General features: G+C 40.4%; 4 protein-coding genes across 6 annotated transcripts; 3 read left to right on the top strand and 1 right to left on the bottom strand.

Annotated features, from left to right (window-relative positions):
- The first annotated feature begins 1463 nt into the window (after nucleotides 1-1463).
- Nucleotides 1464-3330, top strand: LOC115751446. The gene is made up of 2 exons (XM_030689360.2): nucleotides 1464-1871; nucleotides 2575-3330. The coding sequence occupies exons 1-2, from the start codon at nucleotides 1538-1540 to the stop codon at nucleotides 2928-2930; spliced, it is 690 nt and encodes a 229-aa protein (XP_030545220.1). The 5' UTR covers nucleotides 1464-1537; the 3' UTR covers nucleotides 2931-3330.
- Nucleotides 3331-7597: 4267 nt separating this feature from the next.
- On the bottom strand, nucleotides 7598-10213 carry LOC115751447 (uncharacterized protein At4g08330, chloroplastic-like). The gene is made up of 2 exons (XM_030689361.2): nucleotides 9856-10213; nucleotides 7598-8233 (listed from the first exon to the last, which is right to left on the bottom strand). The coding sequence occupies exons 1-2, from the start codon at nucleotides 9945-9947 to the stop codon at nucleotides 7837-7839; spliced, it is 489 nt and encodes a 162-aa protein (XP_030545221.1). The 5' UTR covers nucleotides 9948-10213; the 3' UTR covers nucleotides 7598-7836.
- Nucleotides 10214-16728: 6515 nt separating this feature from the next.
- On the top strand, nucleotides 16729-19767 carry LOC115751444 (BTB/POZ domain-containing protein At1g21780). Of its 3 annotated transcripts, none has more exons than XR_007197394.1 (5): nucleotides 16729-16951; nucleotides 17057-17202; nucleotides 18392-18507; nucleotides 18835-19537; nucleotides 19574-19767. XR_007197394.1 is itself a non-coding variant. In XM_030689358.2 (4 exons), exons 1-4 carry the CDS (start codon nucleotides 16839-16841, stop codon nucleotides 19444-19446), a joined length of 987 nt encoding a protein of 328 aa, XP_030545218.1. In that variant the 5' UTR covers nucleotides 16729-16838; the 3' UTR covers nucleotides 19447-19767. The 3 variants fall into 3 exon arrangements, 1 of the variants encoding a protein (XP_030545218.1); XR_007197395.1 differs by having other exon boundaries at nucleotides 18835-19531; nucleotides 19577-19767; XM_030689358.2 differs by having other exon boundaries at nucleotides 18835-19767.
- Nucleotides 19768-20900: 1133 nt separating this feature from the next.
- Nucleotides 20901-24199, top strand: LOC115751438 (TLC domain-containing protein 2). Its single transcript, XM_030689353.2, has 3 exons — nucleotides 20901-21313; nucleotides 22372-22649; nucleotides 23595-24199. Exons 1-3 carry the CDS (start codon nucleotides 21064-21066, stop codon nucleotides 23904-23906), a joined length of 840 nt encoding a protein of 279 aa, XP_030545213.1. The 5' UTR covers nucleotides 20901-21063; the 3' UTR covers nucleotides 23907-24199.
- Nucleotides 24200-24223: the final 24 nt, after the last annotated feature.

Here is a 24223-nt window from a genome sequence, read left to right on the forward strand (position 1 = left end):
GTATGCCTAACACCTTGCTTTCTTATTCATATATGATTCTTAATTTTCTGACCCTCCATAGTCCATACTACTTTTCTGCAAACGTATTTCTTTCTCTCTTTTTATTCCCCTTTCTTCTTGCTTCTTGTGGTCCACACTCCACAGGGAGCAGTCTCAAGTTGCAAAGTTTGACTTAATCCCCCAACCTTAGACCACTGAATTATCCTTCTTTAATCAGTCTTTATTGACATGGTTTCAATTTCGAGCAAAAATTGACCTTGGCTTCGACAAGAAGCGCTTCGGGATTCAACCACATCTTCTAAAAAGACGTGTCTCCGAGATGGGCACATTCTACTTCAGCTTCATCCAACTAAACGAAGCCTTAATCTAACCCAGTTCCCCCCAAATTCTGCCATTTTCTTGGGTTGATGATGGCTAGAATCACCAATATGGTACACTCGTCGTGTGGCGCCGTTTTAACTAAGTATCAAAAAGACAGAATTTTAGAATTACCCAACGAGAGATTATATGAAATACCCATCTTTCTTGACGAGGTATCATGATCAGGGCATAAGTATGAGTCGTCTTCTCAAAGGACGGACGGGACCGGATCGAATGATGGAATTTTCCCACAGTGGCAATGCAAGTTGTGCCCAGACATTATCCCACGACAAAAGTGCAAACTGAAACAGATCCGAGAAGAGGGTCCAACTTTGACCACCTCCTGGGGGGAAGACCGGCATGAACCTCGAACCGGATGTGGTTCCAGATGCTGCAAAAAAGATCAGATTTTTGCCGTTAAAAATGGAATTCTTTTGCCCACTAAATACACACCATAATCAGAACAAACAAGCGATTAGGGGGACACTGCACTCATGTGACTCCGTTGCGAATCTCCTTGGCTCTTATGAGGGGTCAGGTCAAAGAGGACACAGTATCCTTCCTTACCTAATCTCTCCACCTCGTTGCCACCGAGGCACACGGTAAAAACCAGTAGGTAAGACAAATCAGATAACTCTGCTTCAGTTCAGCTGGTAAAAAGGAGAAATTTTGCCTCTGGATCGTGGTCCTAAAAGCCTTGGCCCTTGCCCCCCCATCTTTACCTCTTCCGAAGATAAAATACTCCTCTTTCTTATCCAATCTTTTCTTTTTTATGACATGGGTATCCAAATTCGATGCCTTATAATCGGATTAAGTTTCACGAACCGTCTCGTTTATATGTATCAATTAGAGTTCTGAATATTATGATAATATATGTGACTTTCGAAACTGTTATAAATTTATCAGAAATTCGTGTTTGTACGCGATATTAGATAAGCATACAAGATCCGTCTCATTCAAATTTATGTACCTCAACTAATATTCCATTTCCAAATTTTTGAGTGGTTCTTGAGATGGAAATTTTTTGTGGGCCACCATTGTGGTGAAGAACCGACCGACTTCTAGGCACCGTGTTTCATTCCAGTATAAATGAATAGCAGCTCATAAAATTGTTGGACTAATCTCTCTCTCTCTCTCTCTCTCTCTCGCACGTTCGGCTTCCTTCAGACAGCAGAGCATGAATGACTACAGAGAAGGCAATTCGACATGCTGCTCTTTCCATCCTCTAGAAGTAACTGTTGGGGTTTGTCCCTTGTGCTTGAACGAGAGGCTTCTGGTTTTAGCAGCAAAGCAAGCACACAGCAACAATCACCACCATCATCTTCATCCTCATTCAACCAGAAGCAGCCATGGCCACAGAGCTCAGAGCCAGAGCAACAACCCCAACAGGAAGCCACCTGCCGTTGGCCTTCCCAAGATCTTTGCTCTTGGATCTTTCCTCCATCGCCTCGAATTCCGGCATTGGAAATCTGATTCCATCTCCTATGAAGATGCTTCCCCTAGCCCAGAAGGTATACTTTTTTCTCATCTCTTATGGTTTTTTTCCCCTACCTTTCAAGATCCCAAAGTGTGAATCTGAAAAAAAGTTTGCACCTTTGCAAGTAGAGACTATGTGGGAATTTTAGCTAGGACTGTCTTGTCCCTGCCATTGCCATGACTTGCTCTGTTGTCTGGCGAAAGAAATTATTCCATGCATACAATGGGAGAAAATAACAAGGAAATAAGGCCAAATAGCTCACATTGGAAGGATTGATGGTTTAGTTTTATCTTCTGTCCTCTTATTTTTGCACAAGAGTGATTATTTTAGATTAAAAAAAAAAACAGGATGTAAATTTCTCTAGATCTGATGTGAAATTTGGTCCTACATACACATTCAGTCTCAAAAAAAGGTGGTAGAATTGCTTGGAGGTAATAAAAAATTGATTTTTAGGAAAAAGATGACTCCCATTAAAGTGAACAGTGTTAGATTGTGTGAGATGGGATCATTCAGGTCGGTGCACTGAGAATTCGAGAGGGACATGTTTGTTGGGCCATGGCCAACATCCATTTGATGTCCTTTCATCCCCAATCATGTCTTGAACCTACTTCTGCTGTAAGTTTCATTATAATATTGTGGATTGGATTGTGATCTAAGTTTAGTAATACCGAAACAGAGAACCTGTTCATCATAAAATCAAGGTACTCAATCACTAAGAGCGTTCATGATTCATGCAGATTCTTTCATATCAATCAAGTTTGAAGACAATGGTCTTGCCTCGTGGGAAAAGAACACAGCTTCTAAGGCGTCCTTTGACAATTGCAAGGCTTCATGGACTCACAGCACGAGCAAGAAGACTCTGGCCACTGCTCCAGCTACCAGGGAAAGTACCAATACCAAGAGCGTGATCGAGCATGTGAAGCCCCGCGCAGCGTCGCTGAGGTGGCGGAAGCGGATTGGCCACTTGTTCCAGCTCGTGAGATGGAAGAGGTCCAGCAAGGGGAGTGTCTGCCACGTGGGCACCAAGGTGGAGGGAGTGAAGGTGAGGAGTGGCTGGATGAGGACTCTCACCAAGAGGAGGACCAAAGAATGAAAAGAGAAAAGAGAGAGGGTTTCAAAAGAAAAAGGAAAGAGTCCCCTTCTTTTTGGGTATTTTCTTTTTGGGGGGCCTGCAAAGTGTGACTGTAAAGTTTGATACTATTGAGACCAACGGACAGAGTCAAAGGATAGCTTGAGTAAGTGCTTTCCATTCTGCATTCTCCAGATTCTTGTGTATTTATCTGAAAAACCCTTTGGTTTCCCATGGTTGTAAGTAGTACCACAGAAAAATCAGACAAAAAAGAAAAGTTGTTTAGGGTTTAAAATGGCACATGTGATTTCTGAAATGTCACGAAAGGAATCATTTTGATTTCCTTTGAAGATATGGTGCAAAAGCAACCATGATGGTCCATGTGTACAATGCCAAGTGCTTGTCTCATAGTTGTCTTTGATGGACCAATACCTGTCCCTTTGTTGCAGGGCACTCAAATAATTCTATCCTTGATTTCAAATGACTCATCCATACAATAGGTAGATGCCAAATTCCATTTTTTTTTTCAAGTCCTTTGGAAAATTTGATTGATGGGCGGGAAGAATAATCATTTCACTAAAAAAATTTCTCCACACGTGCAAAGTCCACTTAGGTCCCCTGTGTTGGGGTAGTAGTGCAAGGGCCCTTCACAAGGGCAATCTGTATTTGAGGGGTTCAGAGCTTTGCAATATGGGACCAAAAGCTGTTGCTTTAGGACCACAATTGGGTGTGTTTAGTTTCAAATGAAGGGGACGAAAATGACAAGACATGAATGTGCACCCAACTCCCAACCACTGTCCAAGAGGGAGATGACGAAGTCTAATGTGGATTCATGTGGTTCATGCAGCTTGACCCCCCTAATGAAACTTAGCCAAAATCTCCTCCCTCTTTTTGGCTAATTTTGTTGGGGGAACCCACGTTTGCAAAGGTGCCATGGCCCAGGAAATTTCCAAGAGTGTCGTGAATCATCAAGTTGCGAGGCGATTGGTGAGATCGGGAGAAGCATCTGATGAGGATTCGAACCTGTGCCTCTTATGTGTTGAGGCTATTCCCCTGTCACGACATCATCGGGCTCGTGGGAGGGCTAAGGCAACTTGACAAAGAATCCTTAATTTGCATAGGTCTTTTGTGAGAGTTCTGTAAGAAATATAAAATGGTACTCTATGCCAGAACATGTTTCACTTGAGAAAGAAAAAATTTCTTATAGCTGAACTTACGACAGATACTGCCTCCTTGAAAGGGAGATGTAAAGAAAATGCTCTTATCTTTAATGAGGCTAGAAAGGAACCTAAACATTGGTAGACGTGTTTTAAAAGAAAATACATTACATCTTTAATCTAAGTAGGAAATGTCCAGCTCCTACAAATTAAGTGGCGAATTGGCTATTTCAAAGATACGTGTAAATTAGTGTCACATGGAAGTGATTGATGCAAGTATAAAACATGCCTACGTAAGGAGCTAGAGCTCCTAGCTTGGCTAGGTTGAGGGCAAATATGATTCTAAATCGTGGTCACAACACTCCATCCCCCTAGACAGTAAATTTCACCTGGTGTCTTCCAAATGCATATCATACCAGCCTTACAACCATCAAGATATCTCTCTTCTTCTAAGAAACCATCGCAAATTTGATTCAAATTGCGGAGATACTTCCGAACGGCTCGTGCTAGATTGAGTAGACGTAGAATATCTCGTATGAAGGGATTTCCTAACCGATGCAATGTATTCATTTGATTGTGAAGCATCCTAAAAGCTCCTCTTGGCACTCGGTATGAGTTCTCAACAAACATAAGAAAGATGACTTATTGTTTGCCGACTGAAATACAGGACATGTTAGGTGGTGTGTTGAGTAACTTCTAGTGCCCATCTATGTGAGGCCCCTTGTGACATTCACCAGTTTTTGCTCTTTCACCCTGAGTGAGACTCAAATGGCAAAACTTACTAAACCTAAGGTTGGAATGAAGGTTGCTAAAACACTGATAAGAAAAGGCAACTTGACAGTGACAAAGGGTTCTCTACCTAAAGAGACACCAAGTGAAAATGCTAAAGAATTTAGAAACTGGTAAATGCCATAAGGCCTCACATAGGTGAGACCAGTAGAAGTGACTCAATACACAACCCAACATGTCATGTGTTTCGGTCGGAAAATGGTTGGTCATCTTCCCTATTCTAGTTTTCTCTAGGGGATGCAATATGTTTATTTGATTGTGAAGCATGCCAAAAGCTCCACTGTTGGAGTTCTCTTAATGGGGTTACGGTGACAGACTCGCCAACTTGAACATCTTGATTATAGGCGGTGCAAAATAGATACGGTCCATGCCTAAAACTTCGTGACATGTGTGAGATAGGTAACGTTTGCAGGAGGCCGCTAGTGCTGGTCGCTCTGTCCCTCCATTCTTATCACGAAAAAAGTATTAACCGTGTATCTAGAAAGAGCTAGTTTTTTGCTTGTAGCTTTTGCAACTTTCCATGACTTTTGTTTCATGGGTAACACTATAACATTTTTTAACAAGTACAAAGTTAACATGTAAAAATTGATAAAAAAAAAAATTACATTTGTAGAAGTGGCTGATTTTGACCTCAAATTGGTCCTAATTTGAAGGGCAAACAAACCCTATCTACCAAAAGAAACACATAATATTCTTCATCACATTCCATTTCATTTGTGACTAGGCCAAGAACTCCCATTTGCTTAGACTTTCTTTTGTCTTGTAAATATTATCCTTCAAAGGTTCTCTTTTTGCCTAGAGAGAGAGAGAGAGAGAGTTTGGACTCTGGCCAAGGGACATGCATGTGCCTTTGCCAAAAGCAAGTCTTCCCGGCAGGGCAAAGCTGGTCACCACCTACATATTCTCCATCCAACCGGAGAGATGTAAAGACAGGATAAAGGGGGGAAAAAGAAAAAACTGGTCAGAACCAGAGCATGAAAGCCTAACAGGAGCTTTAGCCCCCCTTTTTCTCGTAAGAATACTGAAAGAAGAAAAAGCTTCTTTAGGGGGTGCCTCAAGTCAAAACTAACTTTTGAAAAGGGCCATATCGTTTGGTCATTGGTGGTCACCCCAATATCAAAGAGTGATATTCTTATCCACACATCCAATTCCCAATATATAATATGCATTATTAATATCATGAAAAACTCTAAAATTATACGCTTGTGACAAATTTATCCCAAATTAAAACTTCAAGCTAGTACATCTGTGACAAATTTACCATCCGTTAATTTTCGTTAAATTTTATTGTCAAATTGCTGATACATTTGGAGTTTTTCGTCGTATCAACACACTCATACATATAATTGGAAGCTTTTAGCTACCCCTGCTAGGCCTCTCTATCTCCTCACAATAACTGGACTACAACAGTCCACGCCACAAGATATTCTTTTCTGCTACAACCATAGAAAAATGGTGGCTTTGTACTTTCTTATCTGGAAATTTTGGACTACTAGCATGATCAACCCAATTATTAACCTCTTTTTCGGGTAGATTTGTCCACTCATTGTTAATTGTTGGATGAACCATGTTACCCACAGTGTGTGTGCGTGTGAGAGAGAGAGAGGGACCATTAATGTACTGTATATTTGCATGTGGCCATAACGGAGACAAAGCAAATAACAAACGGCGGACAACTTTGTCTCGTGACTCTTCCACCAAAAGGAGTGTTTGATTAGTGGATTCAGTGTTTTGTCGATCTCATCGTCCTTTGACTCGACGAGACCGGAGGCTTAAAGGGTTAATTAAGGTTGGAAGAGAAAGGAGAGAGTAAAAAATGGCTGTTAGTCTTCAGTTTGCATGCAATGTTGGTTCAGCTAAATGACCAAAATCAATCGAGATCCATCCACCTTGCACTGTATGGTCATGTCGTTCATAGGAACGAAAATAAGAATGCATAAGTGCTTCATACTCTCATAGTTCCAACAAATTTGACGGTTCGACATTGAGAAACGTCGATCCATGCAAGATAAATTATGATCCGTCACACCCCCAAATGGCATCACCGAAACACGCAAGTCGTGTTCTACACGGAGTCTAGAGAGCAACAGATCAAAGAGACCGGAAGTAACTGGGAAAGAGTAACAAAAAAATTTCAGGGATACTTCCGACTGGTCCATAGCTCTAATAAAGGAAAGAAGCATTCAGTGATTTCATCAACATTCTCATATGATGACTTGTATGCTACACGACCTTAACTTCATAAGGGTCAAGTAAAAAGTCCATTCAAGTCACTAGCTCCTTCCAGTTCCTAAGCACCAATTGTAGCCCAAATGGACAACGGAATCATATACCACTAATGATCTCCTATGTTCCCAGAACTCTGCTTAGCTTGAAGGTCTTTTCCACATGGAAAACTATTAGCACGTGCAAACGCAACACATAAAACTGCAGTTTCTAAACAACATGGAACACACTGTGTCTACTTGTATCATTCTTAGTACGTTTGGACATTAAATTCACCAAATCCATGTCCGAAACACACTCGACACAACCACAAAATCAACATGCACACGTTGAAACGTATTGATTAGCAAATAAATGATTAGAGGAGCGAAGAGAAGCGGGTATCTCGTACCACACCCCTGCACATTCTTGACATACTTTCCTAGAGGATATGATCGAACAGATACCACACCCCTGCACATTCTTTACATTCTTTCCTAGAGGATATGATCGAACAGAAATTCAACTCTTGAGATCCAGTTTTCCCCACAGAAGCATGGTGATATCCATTTCCATATGTAGCGTCTATAATTTCGATCAGTAATAGACAGATCAATCCTCAAAGTAGCAGCATTCTTATTATTCTATACATGTAATCCCTTGCAACAAATGGGAAAAATACAAACATGACCGTAGCATTCTACCTTTAGACAGGGAAAAACTCTCAAGTAAAATTTTTGGTTGCCTTGACTTGATCCAACCCATTGGAATCGTATTTATCATACAAAGACGGACATCGATGATCCCTCAGAGGATGATGGCTGCAAGGCACGAATTCTTATGTCATATTTACGTTGACTGGGAACTTCACTGGACGAACATGATTCTAGCCCATCAGATACAAGCGGATCAGACGAAGTAGTTGGGTCATACGCAATGCCAATACGGTTGCCACACTTGCGGCAAAGAAGTCTGGTTCTCCGCCTAAACCAACCCCATGATTGTTTCGAGAAGTAGGGTATGCACTGCAGCTCATCAACCAGCGTAAATCTACTCTCATCAATATTACAGAACGATATGATCCCTTTCTTTATGGACTTACGGTATTTAGTTCCAATTGTCGACATGTTCCGATTTAAGGAGCTGAGGTATAGCTCGTATCCACAAGAGCCACAGCTGCATACAAAAGAAATATTACAAACGGCTGTTGTGGTTACCTTCCTATTCACACCACATCAGAATGGACAAACATGTTCCGTATGTACCATCGCACGAGTGCGCATGGAGATGTGCATGCAAAGGTGTGTGTGCATAGTAAGTGTGGTAGTAGCATGATTTAAATAAGATTGAGACGATGTATTAAAAATAGCAGGTGCGATAATTTATCTTGTGACTCTGATCTCCATTCTTAACAAGAGAGTGAACTTCGTCTTGAAAAAGAGGAGCTCTTCCAATCTTTAGATCAAAGGAAAAAGCCAAATTTTCAGGAAATTTGCAAATAAAAACCAAGAGAGATTAAGAATAGTGCCATTATTTGGACAGAATTAAAAACACAGTCTATAATGTGGAAAAGTCAAATCAAATTTCCCCAGAAAAAGCTAGCAAACAGTTTCCTCACCCCCTATGATTACAACAATTCTAACCCTATTAAGAATCTCAGTAGAAGAATTTCATCCCAAGTACTGTAAGAGGCATAAACATCTAGTTTATACAAAGACAGATACTTGTACCCTCATGAAGCAGTAATAAACTCCTGATCTTGTAACAATTCTCTCAAACAATTTGCTTCCTTTTGTAATGTTTTAAAGATGACCACCCCCTTGTTCCCTTATCAGTTGTTGATAGTTCATCAACTAAGAATCGGCGAACTGAAAAATAAGTGCAAACAAAGAAATTGATTTCAGACAGCACAATCACACAGAAAATTAGGGAGGCACATTCTTGGACCATTGCTAGTTAGTCATTCATGGAAAATCACATAAGAATAAAAGATTGCGATGCCCTTGTTTTAGAAATACAACTACCTAAAGCAAGGTCAATAATAGCCAAGAATCAAGAAAACATGCTCAGACATAGAGCTTTAATTCTCAAGGATTACTTTTGTAAAGATGGAAATTGTCATTTTACGATACAAGCACATGGTTGATCATGCATACACTCTAAACTAGAGGCAGAACAAGGGACAAGTGCACCTGCACCCCCAAAACCCTCTCGCTACCTTGGCAGAGAAATTTGTAGGCATATTCTAGTCCTCTTCAAGATGTTGTAAAAGTAGCATCAACATTACAAGGGAATTCAGCTAACAAATAAGTTGAAAAGGTTGTAGTAAAATGGCTTATCAGCTGAGCAGACTCCCATTTCGCCAGTTCAATCTCAAAACTCAAACTGGGCGATAAGCAGCTCGAGAATTGGCTAATCCTCAATGAATCATTTCTCCAATCTCGGTGAGATGAAATGTCAAGCATCTAGAGTTAACCAAAAACCATCGATGAAAGTTGACCACAACTTCAATCAATCACACCATATTGACGCCCCACCCTTCAACGAATGAACAGAAACCCACTTCTTCACACCTAGCTCATTCACCGTTCCACTAATGAAAAGAAACTCCTCCTTCACAACCCGAAAACGGAAAAAAAAACGAAAACTTTACAATCTTCCAAGCTCAAACGAGTCCCCCGAAATCAACCCATTTTATCAGATAGCCTCATGGAAGAATTCAATCGCCAAACCATTAACTTGAAAGCGAATCGAAGGCAGACAGGCGAAGTCAGAGGTAGGGAGGAGCTGAATTGTACCTGTAGCTGACGTCTTTGACAGAAGCGGAACGCAGAAAGGGACTTCGTGTCGAGCCCCGAGGGCCGTCTTCGAGAAACATCGAATTCGCCATGTCGCGATCGCTGCTCAACAGCAACTTGATGATTATGAAGGGTGTGCTTCCGACGGCGACGGCAAAAGCTACGAAGAAGAAGGAGAGGCAATCGGAGAATCAAATGAAAATGGCAGTGATATCAGTGGGGACGGCGAATCTGCACTGTCGAACGTTATGGGATTTGGGACGGCACCGACCGAGACCCAGACCCAGAGACAGAGACAGAGACAGAGACAGAGGAGAGCATCCGAGGTGGCTCCGTTTGGAGGACAGACGTTTTCTTAACGATGAAGTGGCGTAATTAGTAATTACAACTGGACAAACCAGCCTTACAAAAAAATGACAAAAAATAATTTCTGAAATTTAATTCTATTTACAATATCAACATCAAAATTTTAATTTGTTTAATCCGATCTCTAAATTTTAATCCAATACTTAACGTGGTCGATGAATTTTTAATTCTTTTTATATAGTTCGAAGACTACATTAATTCAGAGCTCACATTAAATAAATTAAAGAGTAGAGATAACATCGCACAAACTAAAAATTTGGACCCATTGCTATTATCCCTAGATGTTTTCCTTTTCATCTTTTCGATTTCAAACTTCGAGCAATATTTACTTAGTCCAAAAGTAAATATACGAGCCCGTCACCGTGGCCAACTAATACACTAGAAGTCGGAAAATCGTTCCACGTGAGGTAGCAAATACCCAAGAAACGACCTAGCCATTTGCTCATGGCATGTTTCCTGCTTGTGACTTTATGATAACTAGTGTAACCTGTTTATCATTGAGCCCGCTCGGTGGTTTTCCAATTTTTTGTTTAGTTTGTTATTACCATTTTTGTTTTTTTTTTTTTTTTGTTTTTCCCTAAGTGAGTCCTATTTACTATAGACAAGTTGTTACCCGCGTGCGCACAACTTCTTCTGAAATAATATGATAAATCATATTTCATGAGTTAGTCTAGTAATATCAATATAAAGATAAGAAGTAAAAGTTACAAAATTATAGGCCCAATATCCAAAAAAAACCTCCAACTTTAGCATTTGTGACAATTATATTCAAGACTTTTTTTGTCTAATAAAAAATCTCCAACTTTTAATTTTGTCTTAATTCTACCGGCTTAATACCAAAAAAACCCCTAACTTTAATATATGTCTCATATTACATCCAAAACTTTTTTTATCTCATAAAAAATCTTCAACGTTTACTTTTGTCCCAATTCTACTACCGTTAGCCTTCTATCTATAATCATTGTTAGTTAATCTTACGTGACACTTTTACGTTATTTATTGAATTACACCACAACAAACCCGACATAAAAAAAACCCTGAACTTCTATTTTGTTGTTTGCTCTTCCTATATATTGCTAGGAGATACATAGTCACTCAAGATGACCCGTTTCGTATTCTCTTTGGCACTCAACAGCCCAAAGAACAACTAGACATGAAGATATTCGAATGAATTATCTAAAATCTTGCCGTCCATAAAACCTCTTGTTTCTAAATTTCGAAGACTCATTGGTAAGTTCGGCAAGAAAATTCGAGTCACGTAAGATTAACTAACGGATATTATGAACGGAAGGTCGACAGTGGTAGAATTAGAATAAAAGTAAAGTTGATGATTTTTTATAAGATTAAAAAATTTGAATATAATTTAGACATATGCTAAAATTGAGGATTTTTTTTTGGGTATTAGATCGGTAGAATTATGACAAAAGTAAATGTTGAAGATCTTTTACGAGACGATTTTTTTTTTTGGATATAATTATCACAAATATTAAAGTTTGAGTTTTTTTTTTTTGTATTATGCCCAAAATTATATAATCACACAATAGTGTTGGTAATTATAAATTGTAGTAAAGAAGTATTAGGAAAATTTGTTGCACAGGTAAAAAAGTGAGATAAAAATGTGATTATTTTTGAAAAAAAAAGAATATTACGGACAGCTGTTGTAGTGACCTTCCTATTCACACCACAACAGAATGAACAAACATCTTCCATATGTATGTATCACGACTTGGCAAAATCCTCGATCGAAGATGGGTCATGACACGATCAGCCAGCCATGTAGCGATACATCACATGAATCAATTCATGGCCAGGCGCATGGATCGACCAGGGACGATCCAACATGGCTGAGAATTAGCCAAGACGGCCGAGGAGCGCATGAATCGTTGCACGATTCAGAACATGATCCATGTGAATACAATGCACGATGCAGCGATCGTACAACCTAACTCACGGCAAGGTGCAGGACTCGACCAACATGATGCAGCGCACGATGTCGTGCATCATGCCACACACGACCCAGCAAACGGCTCGAGCGATTGGGCGAGCAGGCAGACGAAAAGTCACCAAGACCCCTCGCCTCTCATGAGCTTCTAGAACATCCAAGGGGCCATCATTCGACCATAGGGGAGTCCAAAGGTCTCACAAGAGGCCAGCCACAAAAGACAAACTATGGAAAACTCAAACAAGCTAAGCCAAGGGAAATAGGACGAGTAAAAAAGGACGAAACTGGTAGTCCAAGGGCACATTCGAAATATGCCCCCTTCTTGTATAAATAGGGGTGAACTGCCACATTGTAACACACCTTATACACACATCATCAAGCAATTGGACATCTATTCTCTCCCACGACTCTCTCTCTCTCTCTCTCTCAACATCACTCAAATAGCCGCAAGTCGCCGCACGGTCGTGCTTTGAACGACCAGCCCGTGACATATGTATGATCGCAAAAGTATGCATGGAGATGTGCATGCAACACACATGCTTAGTAAGTGTGGTGGTAGAACGATAAAAATGAGATTGAGACAACGTGTAAAAATAGCAGGTGTGATAATTTATCATGGAGAATCTCCATTCTTAACGAGAGCGTTAACTTCGTTTTGAAAAAGAGGAGCTCTCTCAATCTTCAGATCAAAGTAAAAAGCCAAATTTCAGGAACTTCATAAATGAAAACTGAGAGAGATTAAGAATAGTACCATTATTTGGTTAGAATTAAGAACAGTGGCTATCATGTGGAAAAGTCAAATCAAATTTCTCTGGAAAAAGCTCGCAAACACTTTCCTCATCCACTATGATTACATTTCTAACCCTATTAAGAATCTCAATAGAAGAATTTCAGCCCAAGTACTTTAAGAGACTTAAAAATGTAGTTTATACAAAGAAAGATGCTTGTGCCCTCATCAAGCAGTAATAAACTCCTGATCTTGTAACAATTCTCTCAAACAATTTGATTTCTTTTGTGACTTTTTAAGATGACCCCTACTCGTCGCATTATCAGTCATTGAAAGTTCATCAACTAAGAATCGGCGAATTGAAAAAAACTGTAAGTAAAGAAATTGATTCCAGACAGCACAATCACACAGAAAATTAGGGAGGCACGTTCTTGGACCGTTTCTAGTTAGTCATTCATGGCAAATGACATAAGAACAAAAGATTGTGATGCCCTTGTTTTAGAAATACGACTACCTAAAGCAAAGTAGACAATAGCCGAGAATCAAGAAAACATGCTTAGACATAGAGCTTTAATTCTCGATGATTACTTTTGTAAAGATGGAGATTTTCATTCTACAACACAAGCACATGGATGATCATGCATACCCTCTAAAACTAGAGGCAGACCAAGGGATAAGTGCACCTGCACCCCCCAAAATCCTCTTGCTACCTTGGGGGAGGAAATTTTTAGGCGTATTCTAGTCCTCTTCAGATGTTCAGGCAAAACTTTAATTTCTCCGCCTCACACTCAAAACAAACTCCTGCCATTCAAAATCTTATACTTACGTCAAGAGTTGATTTTGGGCAAATCCAGGAATCACTTCATGGAATATTCATTAAAAGACAGCGAGCAATTCAAATTGAAAAATACTATAAAAGATGACCTCAAGATGTAGCAAAAGCAGCATCAACATCACAAGTGAATTCATCTGACAAATAAGTTGAAAAGGTTGTGGTAAAAATGGCTTATCAGCTGAGCAGGCTCCCAAAACTCAAACTGGGTGATAAGCAGCTCGAGAATTGGCTAATCCTCAAGGGATCATTTCTCCAATCTCTGTGAGATGAAATGCCGAGCATATAGAGCTAACCGAAAATCATTGATCAAACTTGACCATCTTCAATCAATCGCACCCTATTGACACCCCACCCTACGACGAATGAACAGATACCCATTCTTCACACCTAGCTCATTCACCCTTCCCTTAATGAAAAGAAACCCCTTCTTCGCAACCCAAAGACGGAAAAATACCAAAACTTTACAATCTTCCAAGCTCAAACGAGTCTTGGGTTCCCCCGAAATGAAGCGATTATATCAGACAGCGTCGTGCAACAATTCAATGGCCAAACCATTAACTTGAAAGCGAATCGAGGGCAGACAGGCGAAGTCAGAGGTAGGAAGGAGCTGAATTCTACCTGTAGCTGACGTCTTTGACAGAAGCGGAACGCAGAAAGGGACTTCGTGTCCAGCCCCGAGGACCGTCTTCGAGAAACCATGGGATTCCCCATGTCTCGATCGCAGCCTGACAGTAACTTAATGGTTATGAAGGGTGTGCTCCCGATGGCGACGGCGAAAGCCACGAAGAAGAAGGAGAGGGAATCGGAGAGTCAAATGAAAGTGGCAGGGTATCGGTGGGACCGACCGAGACCGACCGGGAGAGAGAGGGCGGCGCCCATCTGAGGTGCCCGTTCGAGGGACAGACGTTTTCCTTGTGATCAAATGCGTAATTAGTAATTACAACTTGACAAACCAGCCTTATATAAAAATTGACAAAAACGATATCTAAAATTTGACTTAGTTTACAATATCGTCACCAAATTTTAAATTTTATTTAATTTGACCCTCAAAAACTTCGGCCCAATGCTCAATGTGCTCCATAAATTTTTAAGCATTTTCATATAATTTAAGGGCTCTATTAATTCGGAGCTTATTTTGAATAAGTTTAAAAAATCAGAGATGATATTATACGTTAGACTAAAGTAAATTAAATTCCTAAAAATTCAAAATGGGATCAAGAAGTCTTGTACCATCAACATACGTGCGGACCATCATTGCTCCGCATAGAACTTTTTCCTCTAGGTTTGATGGTCCAATTACATGTCTCAAATGGTGAACAACTTCGTCTATTGTATAAAACCATTTTGGAAATAGAGGAATTGACGATGGAGATGACAGGCGGCGAAACCGTTTGTTTCGCCGTGAACTACAAAAAATATTCCCTTTAAAATGATTGCTCGTATCACTTACAAAACTAAATAAACAAAAAATATTTTCATCGTCCACGAAAATGTTCGGACATAAATTGTTATCGATAATAAAATCATTTTTAATCGATGATTATTTCAAACAATACAAGCGATTTCTTTTACGAAAATGTTTTTTCGAATGTTTGGTTTTTTTCGCGAAACAAACGGGAGGAGAGTAGATGAACAATCATCTTTAAACGGTGTTGGTATAAAGATTAAGCTGTCCAATGCTGGCACTTAATGACACAAGTTTGAAAGGCTAAGAACCGGATTGAAATTATTGTAGACCTTGAGGACGTGAAGCAAATAGTCAAGTTGTTTCAGCGTACGTATGTGTGAACCCTTAAAGAGTTGTGATTTTTTATTTATTTATTTTGCTAGCTTTGGGGAAAATAACAAAATATTTTTCATTGGTTAATTATTTCAACCGATCGTTTTTATGAGTATACTTTTCAAATGATTCATTTTTTGCGAGACAAACCGCACCTTTCGATTTTCAGATATTTTTATGTAGTTTGGTCAGATTTGAAATTGGGACACGGGAGGGTCACTAGCTTGGTCACATCAAGCTAACGAGTATTATATAGATGGTCGGTTGTTCCTTTTGATTAATCAATCTTGTATTTGTTGAGTGCTTAGAAATCATGAAAGCTACCTAAGGCTAAATAATCTGTTGACGTAGATATCAACAATATTGTGTGTTTCTTTGTTGAAGGTCCCAGCTCGCATGTCATGTTTTTGAGCTTGCGTGACAATTTCCCCGAAGTAAAGGGAGAGAATTATATCACATTGTAGGGACAAAAGGAGAAAATAAAAAAAAAAAAAAAAACTATTTCCTACTAATTGAAAGATTCGGGGTTATGTATAAATATGCCCTTCAGGTTATGCTATTTGCAAGAGCATTGCCCAATTGAATCTCTTTCACTGCCAGCCACTTACTATTTCACAAGCTAGCAGCGGCGTTGGCCGCTAGCTATTTCCCCTCGCATTCTCGACCTTTCATTACCGACCTCGCAACCCTTAGACCCATTGGGTATGGATGTTTCGCCACGAATAGCCACCGGACACCGCCTAATCCACCATGTATCAGCTACTCGAAAAACTCAAATTGACATCTTATCTTTGATTTTGAGGGAATGTTAGCGATATTAAGGTAGTTATTTGATTTTGCATATATACTAGATTAGATTATGCATATATCTTTTTTTGATAATGCATATCTTTTGTTTTTTGTCATAGCATATCTTTTGTTGATTATATTATATTTGGTGTTATCTTTTATCTTATTATCTTAAAAAATAATCTAATAAAACTTACGAATTATTTAACTTTTTTTTTTGGGTTGCGTAATAAACTATTGGAAATAGAAGTACGGAGAAAGCGTCTACCACTGTTCTTCACAATCCTCGCGATCACCAAACGGGGGAAAGTCTCCTTCCGCCGTCCTTTTGCGATCTGACTTTGGCGATACTTTTCGCTCGTCCTTTTTTTTGGGCTTTGCTTTACGAAAGCTTCTATAATATATGGACGCGATGCGCACTCCCGCTATCCCTTTCTCCGCGACGAGTGTGACTCACTGCCTCGTGAGTCCCAAGCCAGCACAGGCTTTGAAAGTTTGAAACCTTGTGGAGAAGGGAAGAAAGCTCAGACCCACCAACCCAACCATGTCCGATTCGAAGGTGGAGACGCTGTCGCGACTCGCTCAATGGAGGATCGATAGCTTCGGACCCTCCTCTTACAAAAAGTCCGAACCTTTCAAGATGGGCATCTGGAACTGGTGGGCACTCCGTCGATCAAATTCGCCAATTCCTACAGCTCTGTTTTTGAGCGACTCGTACTCATTCAGCAAGCTTTTGCTTTCTCTCTTTCTATGTCTGGGCAGGCACTTATCGGTGGAGAGGAATCGCTATCTGTACGTGCGCTTGTTCCCTGAGCTATCGAGGATTTCTAAAGAACAACCACCTCTCGCGCGATTCGTTGTGCGCGTCTCTGTTGCTGGTACCGGTCGTAAACTATTCACTTCTCAAGGTAAAATCTTTTGTTCATTCTGACCATTCTATTGTTCTGGGTCTCTGGAGGCGATTCCTGAATGCTTGATGGTTTACTTTTTTTGTTTTTTTTTGCTTCCAGCTTGTTTCTGGGTAATGTATTGGGTATCCAGATTTCTTGGACCTGTTAATATGTAGTAGATATCAGCGAAGTGAAATCTAGTTAATTAAAAGGGGAGAAGAAAAGGCAAAATCTTTTCTTCAATCTGATCTGGGGGCGATTCCTGAGTGCTTGATGATTTACTTTCTTGTTGTTTTGCTGCAGCTTGTTTCTGGGTAATGTATCGGGTTTCAAGATTTTTTAGATATCAGTGAAGTGATATCTTGTTAATTAAAAGGGGAGAAGAAAAAGGGTGGACATAAAAGTGTCATTTGAAGAAATCAAGTAGCTTTTCGGGTAATTTCGTTGTTTGTGTTTGGTGTGCTTACGGGCTATCTGTTTTTAGGGGATCATCAATGTGGAAACTTTTCTGTTACATGCTTCTCATTCCATATTGAAGAGTTGGGTTTTTTCTTTTTCTGTTTTTTGGCGGGGCTGAAGAAATAGAAAATTCACTTGCAAGTTGAATCAGCCTAATTTGCCTCTCTCGCGCCTTCCAAAATTGTGTAGGATGGTGGAACTAGAAAGCTTGCTCATAACCCTATGTAGCTTTTCATAGATTTCAATTTGGCACTTTGAGTCTGATGTTGCTTGCTGTGCTGGTGACAGTTGAAGCTAACTTGTCAGAGTTTCGGGTCTACGTTGAATCATTTGCATGATCGAGCACGCATTCCTGAGTTTATATAAACTGGAACCAGAGTTCCCAGGCAATAAAAAGGCTACTCTGACATGCAATATATCCCAAGCACGATAAGGAGGAATAATTGGATGATCTCAAGAGGAAAGCACCATTCGGACGACATAGATGTGGATGAAATGGACTGATGTTCTTTGCTCTTTTATAGTGATTTTGATCATGATCCAATTGGTGCAATGTCGTATACTCAGTTTCTGCAGAAATGATAATGAAGTTACATGAAAAAATCTTTGTTGGCAGTAACAGGCACATGATCTCAATTCTTGATATACTGCCGAGTTTAGATGCTATTTCTTTGAGAACAATCTAATGATATGTTGGTGCAGCTATATCTTTATTCTAATTGTCTTGCCTATTAAATTTCACCTGCAGTATATGACAGATTACTTCGGACATGTGATGACTTTGGTTGGTCCGTCGATTGTGCCTTTCATGGACGTTTCACTATCGATGTCGAGTTTCTGGATCTGAAGATCTGCCCATTGAATGTGAGATTCTATTAATAATCACTTCAATCTTGTAGCATGTTGGGTTTGCATGACTTTATAAGAATATCTGAACTATGTCAAAAGCATAACAAATTTGCTGTTAGTTTATTTGCAGATATCTGCAAGTTTGCTTCATTACCTCTTCTACTATATGATTAATTATATCATCTGAGTACCTATAAAAGAATTATATCATGTAATAGATCTATATACGAAGGAAAAGAATATCTTGAAATATCATTTGTGAATTAAAAAAGAGAGCAATTTGATTATGTAGCTTAACTTTGTTGGCATTCTAATGTTGCTCTTTTGCTGATTGACCATCAGGGAGGCGAGCCCACTCCTCTATGGCTCGGAGATGGAAGTGGGTCAATGCAATCTGTGGCAACTCAAAGGACTCTCCATTGCCTCTCACGAATGCTTGAAGAAGCCATCCACTCCGACATCACCATCAATACATCTGACGGCTCTTTGAGGGCCCACAAGGCCATCTTATCCACAAGCTCTCTAGTCTTCCAAAGCATGTTCCATCACAACCTAAAGGAGAAAGAGTCTTCCACGATCTTCATCGAAGACATGTCCCTCGAGTCCTGCGCAGCCCTTTTGAGTTACTTGTATGGATGCATAAAGCAAGAGGATTTCTGGAAGCATCGACTCGCTCTTCTTGGGGCAGCCAATAAATATGGGATTGCAGCTCTGAAAGACGCGTGCGAGGACAGCCTCTTGGAAGATATTAGTTCGAGCAATGTCCTTGAGAGGCTCCAGGAGGCTTGGCTGTATCAGCTGGACAAGCTTAAGAAGGGGTGCTTGATGTTCCTGTTCGACTTTGGGAAGGTATATGATGTTAGAGAGGAGATGAATAACTTTTTCAGGCAGGCGGATCGGGAATTGATGTTGGAGATGTTTCAGGAGGTGCTTTCTGCATGGAAACCCGCATGAGGGTATCGCATAAATTTTTACTGGTGCTACATTCTTGCCCTAGAAATTGTATATGCTGGTGTGGATCGAAGTTATGGTATCGCAGGTATCTAAATGGCAACCGCGAAGAAAGGTCACTGATGTGTCCGAGCCGCCTAGGGGTTGATCCAAGACAGTACATGTTTTACGCTTTTTTTAAGTGCTTATTATGGTAGTCATAATCTCGGTTATCAACTGAGAAATCTTGACAATGTAATCCAGTGGGATTTATATGTGCAGTTCAGTAGTATGGGTGTGTTCTTTCATCACTTTGATTCCCTCCCATGGAGGCTTCAGGGTTGAGGACTTCTGTGCTAGAAAAATGGCGCACTGGGCAATAACCGAAAGTCTTCATGTAGATGAGTTTCTTGGATGTTGCAGATCACATCGCTGGGCTAAGCCAAAAAAGAGTGTCTGTCTGTCTGAACTGAAAAGCAACTACCGAACTTGAGATATTGCAGGATCAGTTGGCGGGGCTGAATTGTTCTAGCCATTTGTTGTTACTAGTGGCAATATGATCCAGTCGACACGACCGAGCATCTCAGATCGGAATGTCCAAAATTCGACGGCCACGGCCTCTGGACAGCACGGTGGGAGGGTGAAAGATGGGGACAAGAAGTTCGAACTTGCTGTTTCGAGTGGAGATCGTGAGGAAAAGAGGAGGGGAAACAAACAAGGAGTGGAAAATCACATCTCATCGGTTAAAAACTAAATGCCAAATCTGGTTATGCTAATCGAACTCGAAAGGTAGAGATGGAGACATTTCGTGGATCGGGCCGTATTAAAGAAGCAAGGACCTAATTTTCTATAAATAAAAAAAATCTAAACTTTAGGCTCGATCCTGATTTTGTCATGGACTTTTTCCTTTGACTAAAAAAATTCAAATTTTGAATCCGGTCCGGAATTTGTCCCGGCAAGGGGACTAAATTTAGACAAAGAAAAAAGTTATCAGCATTTGGGACTAGATTTAAAATTGAGATGTTTTCTAAATAAAAGAATTACGATGAAATTGGGACAAAATTTAAAGTTTGGAGTTTTCGTTTATATGAAAAAATTAAAATAACATTGATATTGAGCCTAAAATAGAGGGGTTCTTTTTAGGGAAATAAGTATAGAGGGTTTTCAAGTTTGGTGGGAAGACGTACCGTACTGACAATCTAAGTAACGTCAATCGTCATTTTTCAAAAAATAAAAAATTTCTGATAATATTTTTTATTAATTTATACTTATATTTCTAATTTATTAAAAATATTTAAAATTGATTCGTACATAACGAAATGACTTATCGAGATGTTGAACTTACGCATCGCAATAAGTTTGGAGCATTAATTACATGCCGATCGCGTCCAGCACGACGAGGAGGGCCCCGAAGGGAGCTCTCCGTTGGCATACGGGCCGGGCCGGGTCGGGTGACCAGCCAGAGCAGAGGCCACGTATTGCATCGCGGTAGGCTAAAGCGAGCTTTCATCTTCATCTCCGTCCAACGATGGTGACGAAGGGTCAAAGATGATGGTGACCGTCAGCATCAAAGTCCAGACAGCCTCTTGAGAATCGACCACCTCCCTACTGCTCGCTCGCGAGGAAAGAAAGCACCAAAGAATGGCAAGGACGAGCCACAATGAAAGCGAGAACAGAGCCGGGTCTTTCTTCCTCGCGACGCTGCTTCTGTGGCTGGTCTCGGTTCTGTTGGAGATAGCCTTCAACAAGAGGAGAGAGCTGCTCTTCATCCTCGTGGGATGTTGCTTCTACCAGACCGCGAATTGGGTCGTCCGGTCCTGCGTCTCTCGCGACCCTCTGTTCGTCAACACCTCCGTCTCTCTCCTCCACTCCACCATCACCTCTTCCTCAGGTTCTCCCTTTTGCTTGCTCCCTCTGTTTCTGATGTCATGGGTCGAAACTGGGCTTGGTCGTTTAGTTTGATTGGGTGGTTCACTAGCAAGCAGGTGCCGGCGATTTCATGCTAATACTAGCGATACTTGTAACTCTCTGCCCCCCTCTCTATCTCTCTCCGTATGTGTTTCATGGGATTATCTTACGACGAACATCAGAACCTGAATGATAGCATGTCCAAGTTCGCTATGGGATCATACTATGTTCGCTTCCGTTGATCGTTATCCTACTAGAAATTCTACACTGCAATCTCCAGTACCCAAGTTTTCTCGTCACGAGACTTAGGCAGCTGCAGAAGTTTGGAAACAAGGCTGTCAGATTGGCCGCGGAATGTGTACCTCTAAATCCTTCGTTTTGGCTGTTTTACCCTATTGGAATGACGTCTATAAGAAGCCACTCAGCATTATTTTTGTTTGCACTTTGTTTGTTGTTCTTTCTTTCCTTGTCTGGTGGAAACTAAAAGACAAAGTTATCCTCTGGTATTTTGAGCTTCTCGTTACTGAACCGTCAGGAGTAGATCAGCAGAAAATTACTAATTTCCAAATAAGGGTTGGTGCAATCTCCTCTAGCTTAGGCTTTCAATTGTCTTGAAATTGTACAAGTCGTTGGAAGCGGTTGTACTTGTATCCGTTTTCTTGGAGAGTCCACCCTCCACAGAAGAGCATAAGGACATTGCAGGGAGTACCTCTTAGATATCCAGGACTTGAGGACAACCAGAGATGAGAGAGAGAGAGAGAGCACCATTAAAGAGCATCCTTTTGAACAAGGATGCTCTGAGTTGGAATGAATTGAAGCGTCCATGTTCTTTTGGCTCCATTGCTTAAGTTCGTCAAAACTTTTCCATGCAGAGGATTCCCTCTTCTTTTCCAAGGCCAAATGTCTGCTCGCTTTGTTATTGACCTTTATATGATTTGCCTGCTTGACACGCGTTAAATTGTCGGATGCATCCACCATATTGATTTTTATGTTTTAATCATATATTGATTAGACTATAACAGATATCTGTTTCCAATGCAGTGGTCTTCATTTTACTAAATTTGTGGTTAAAAGAGGGTAATAAGGACATCTTTGAGCATTCGCAGTTGGTTGGGGCTGCCTGGCCTTGGGCATACAAGGCATTGTGCTTCTCCTGTGGTTATTTTGCGTATGATCAATGGGATATGCTACAGTACCGACTGTATAGTGGTCGGATACCTTCCATCCTAGTGCATCATTTGATACTCCTTATATGCTTTACTCTTGCTCTATATCGAAATGTCACCATCAACTATCTTATCTTGACCCTCATTTGCGAGGTATGGTGTGCTTTCTTTGTGAAATTTAGACGTACTTAAGAGATTCTCTGCCTTGTATGTGAGCATCTTCTTCTTCTTCTTCTTTTTTTAATAACTCAGATCACAATGGGCCCATGAGTTAGAAAGAAACTAGGCGAGGATATACGGAATACGCCTTGTGAATAAAACCAAGAATGTCGGTTTAGCTGTTTGCAATGTGTGTGCATGCAAACAAATTGCTAATGGTCTATGTGATGTCCTTTTTTCATGTTGATATAATGCATCTTGCCAGAAAACCAATACTTGTGCATCTGTCGTACGATGATATTTTCTTCCAAGCATTTCAACCCTTTGCTAATGCAATGTTACGTTATCAGTGGGTAAACTAACTGAAATTGGGCCCAAAAGGAAAAAAAATAGCTGAAATTGAGAACAGCTGTTGTCAAATGAATCCAAGAATTCTGTGAACGCAGTTTCAACCAGCATATGTATGTGGTGCATCATGATGCACATGTGAAAACTTGAGTATCATTCTCTTCTGTGTGATTCATCTTTTGTTGAATAAAAACTGCTTATACTTCTTTTGTTTCTCCCTTGCTATAGCTATATTTCTGGTTAGCTTCTATTAATTCCTTTGCAAGCTCTGTTTAACTTTACGCCCACGTGTAATTCTATCTCAGATTTTCTTTCTTTTAAAGGCCCAGAAAGTTTGTCTGGGTCAAATCAGACCCCCTATAGAAATATTCAATCTCCACTATGGTCTGCTGTTGGGATGCGAGTCTCAAACATGGAGCAAAGAACATTTTGGCATCCAAGTAGAATCCGAGCACTATCTGTGACAGAAAATTTGAAAGTCAAAATTATCATGTTCTAGATGGTTTTTGCTGGAACTTGGTGAGAACTGCCACATGCTGAGTTTCTTTCGTTTATATTGCTAAACGTGGTAGTTCTCCCCTTATGGCACAGATACATTCCATATTCCTGCACACAAGGAAAGTACGGAGAATGGCCGGTATTCGCGATGCCAAGAGTGTGGTGGTGACGATTGAGTGGGTTCTGAACTGGGTCTTCTTCTTTGTCGCGAGGTTAGCAGCTCATGTTTTCATAACAGCAAAGCTCATAATAGATGCTTCCAAATTCGATAAGGGCATCGAGTTGCCACTTGCCTTGTTTGGGATGGCTGGAATGAACTTGCTCAATATTGGTCTTGGATTTGATCTCTTCGGTGCTTTCAAGAGAGAGATGTGGACATCGCAGAGTAACCATCGCCGTGAATGAATGCCATTGCTGAGCCCACGAGCACACAAATTTGTTGTGCTTACGCCCCTTGCCGTTATGGGATGGCCAGAATGAGCTTGCTCAGTGTCAGTCTCGGCATTGATCTCTTCAGTACTTTCAAGAGAGAGCTGTGGACCTTGAAAAGTGACCGTGTTCATGAATGAATCGCCTTTGCCAAGCCCGAGAGTTGATAAATTTGTTCTATCTTGTAAAATCTGATTCTTTTCATTGTCTTGTGTTGAAATTGACGCAGTTTTGGAAAACCGTCATGAACATTGTAAAATTTTTGAGATCATAACCATTTAGTTTAAAATCCA

Source organism: Rhodamnia argentea, chromosome 2, assembly GCF_020921035.1.
Source record: "Rhodamnia argentea isolate NSW1041297 chromosome 2, ASM2092103v1, whole genome shotgun sequence".
NCBI lineage: Eukaryota > Viridiplantae > Streptophyta > Magnoliopsida > Myrtales > Myrtaceae > Rhodamnia > Rhodamnia argentea.

What these genes read in the sequence shown, in the direction of transcription:
- LOC115751446 (XM_030689360.2), top strand. Translation starts at nt 1,538, where the DNA reads ATGAATGACTACAGAGAAGGCAATTCGACATGCTGCTCTTTCCATCCT. An exon ending in TGCTTCCCCTAGCCCAGAAG is followed by an intron (nt 1,872 to 2,574) that starts GTATACTTTTTT and finishes TGATTCATGCAG; the next exon opens with ATTCTTTCATATCAATCAAG.
- LOC115751447 (XM_030689361.2), bottom strand. Translation starts at nt 9,947, where the DNA reads ATGGCGAATTCGATGTTTCTCGAAGACGGCCCTCGGGGCTCGACACGA. An exon ending in GTCAAAGACGTCAGCTACAG is followed by an intron (nt 8,234 to 9,855) that starts GTACAATTCAGC and finishes TTTTGTATGCAG; the next exon opens with CTGTGGCTCTTGTGGATACG.
- LOC115751444 (XM_030689358.2), top strand. Translation starts at nt 16,839, where the DNA reads ATGTCCGATTCGAAGGTGGAGACGCTGTCGCGACTCGCTCAATGGAGG. An exon ending in TAAACTATTCACTTCTCAAG is followed by an intron (nt 17,203 to 18,391) that starts GTAAAATCTTTT and finishes TTTCACCTGCAG; the next exon opens with TATATGACAGATTACTTCGG. An exon ending in TGAAGATCTGCCCATTGAAT is followed by an intron (nt 18,508 to 18,834) that starts GTGAGATTCTAT and finishes ATTGACCATCAG; the next exon opens with GGAGGCGAGCCCACTCCTCT.
- LOC115751438 (XM_030689353.2), top strand. Translation starts at nt 21,064, where the DNA reads ATGGCAAGGACGAGCCACAATGAAAGCGAGAACAGAGCCGGGTCTTTC. An exon ending in CACCATCACCTCTTCCTCAG is followed by an intron (nt 21,314 to 22,371) that starts GTTCTCCCTTTT and finishes TTTCCAATGCAG; the next exon opens with TGGTCTTCATTTTACTAAAT. An exon ending in TCTTGACCCTCATTTGCGAG is followed by an intron (nt 22,650 to 23,594) that starts GTATGGTGTGCT and finishes CTTATGGCACAG; the next exon opens with ATACATTCCATATTCCTGCA.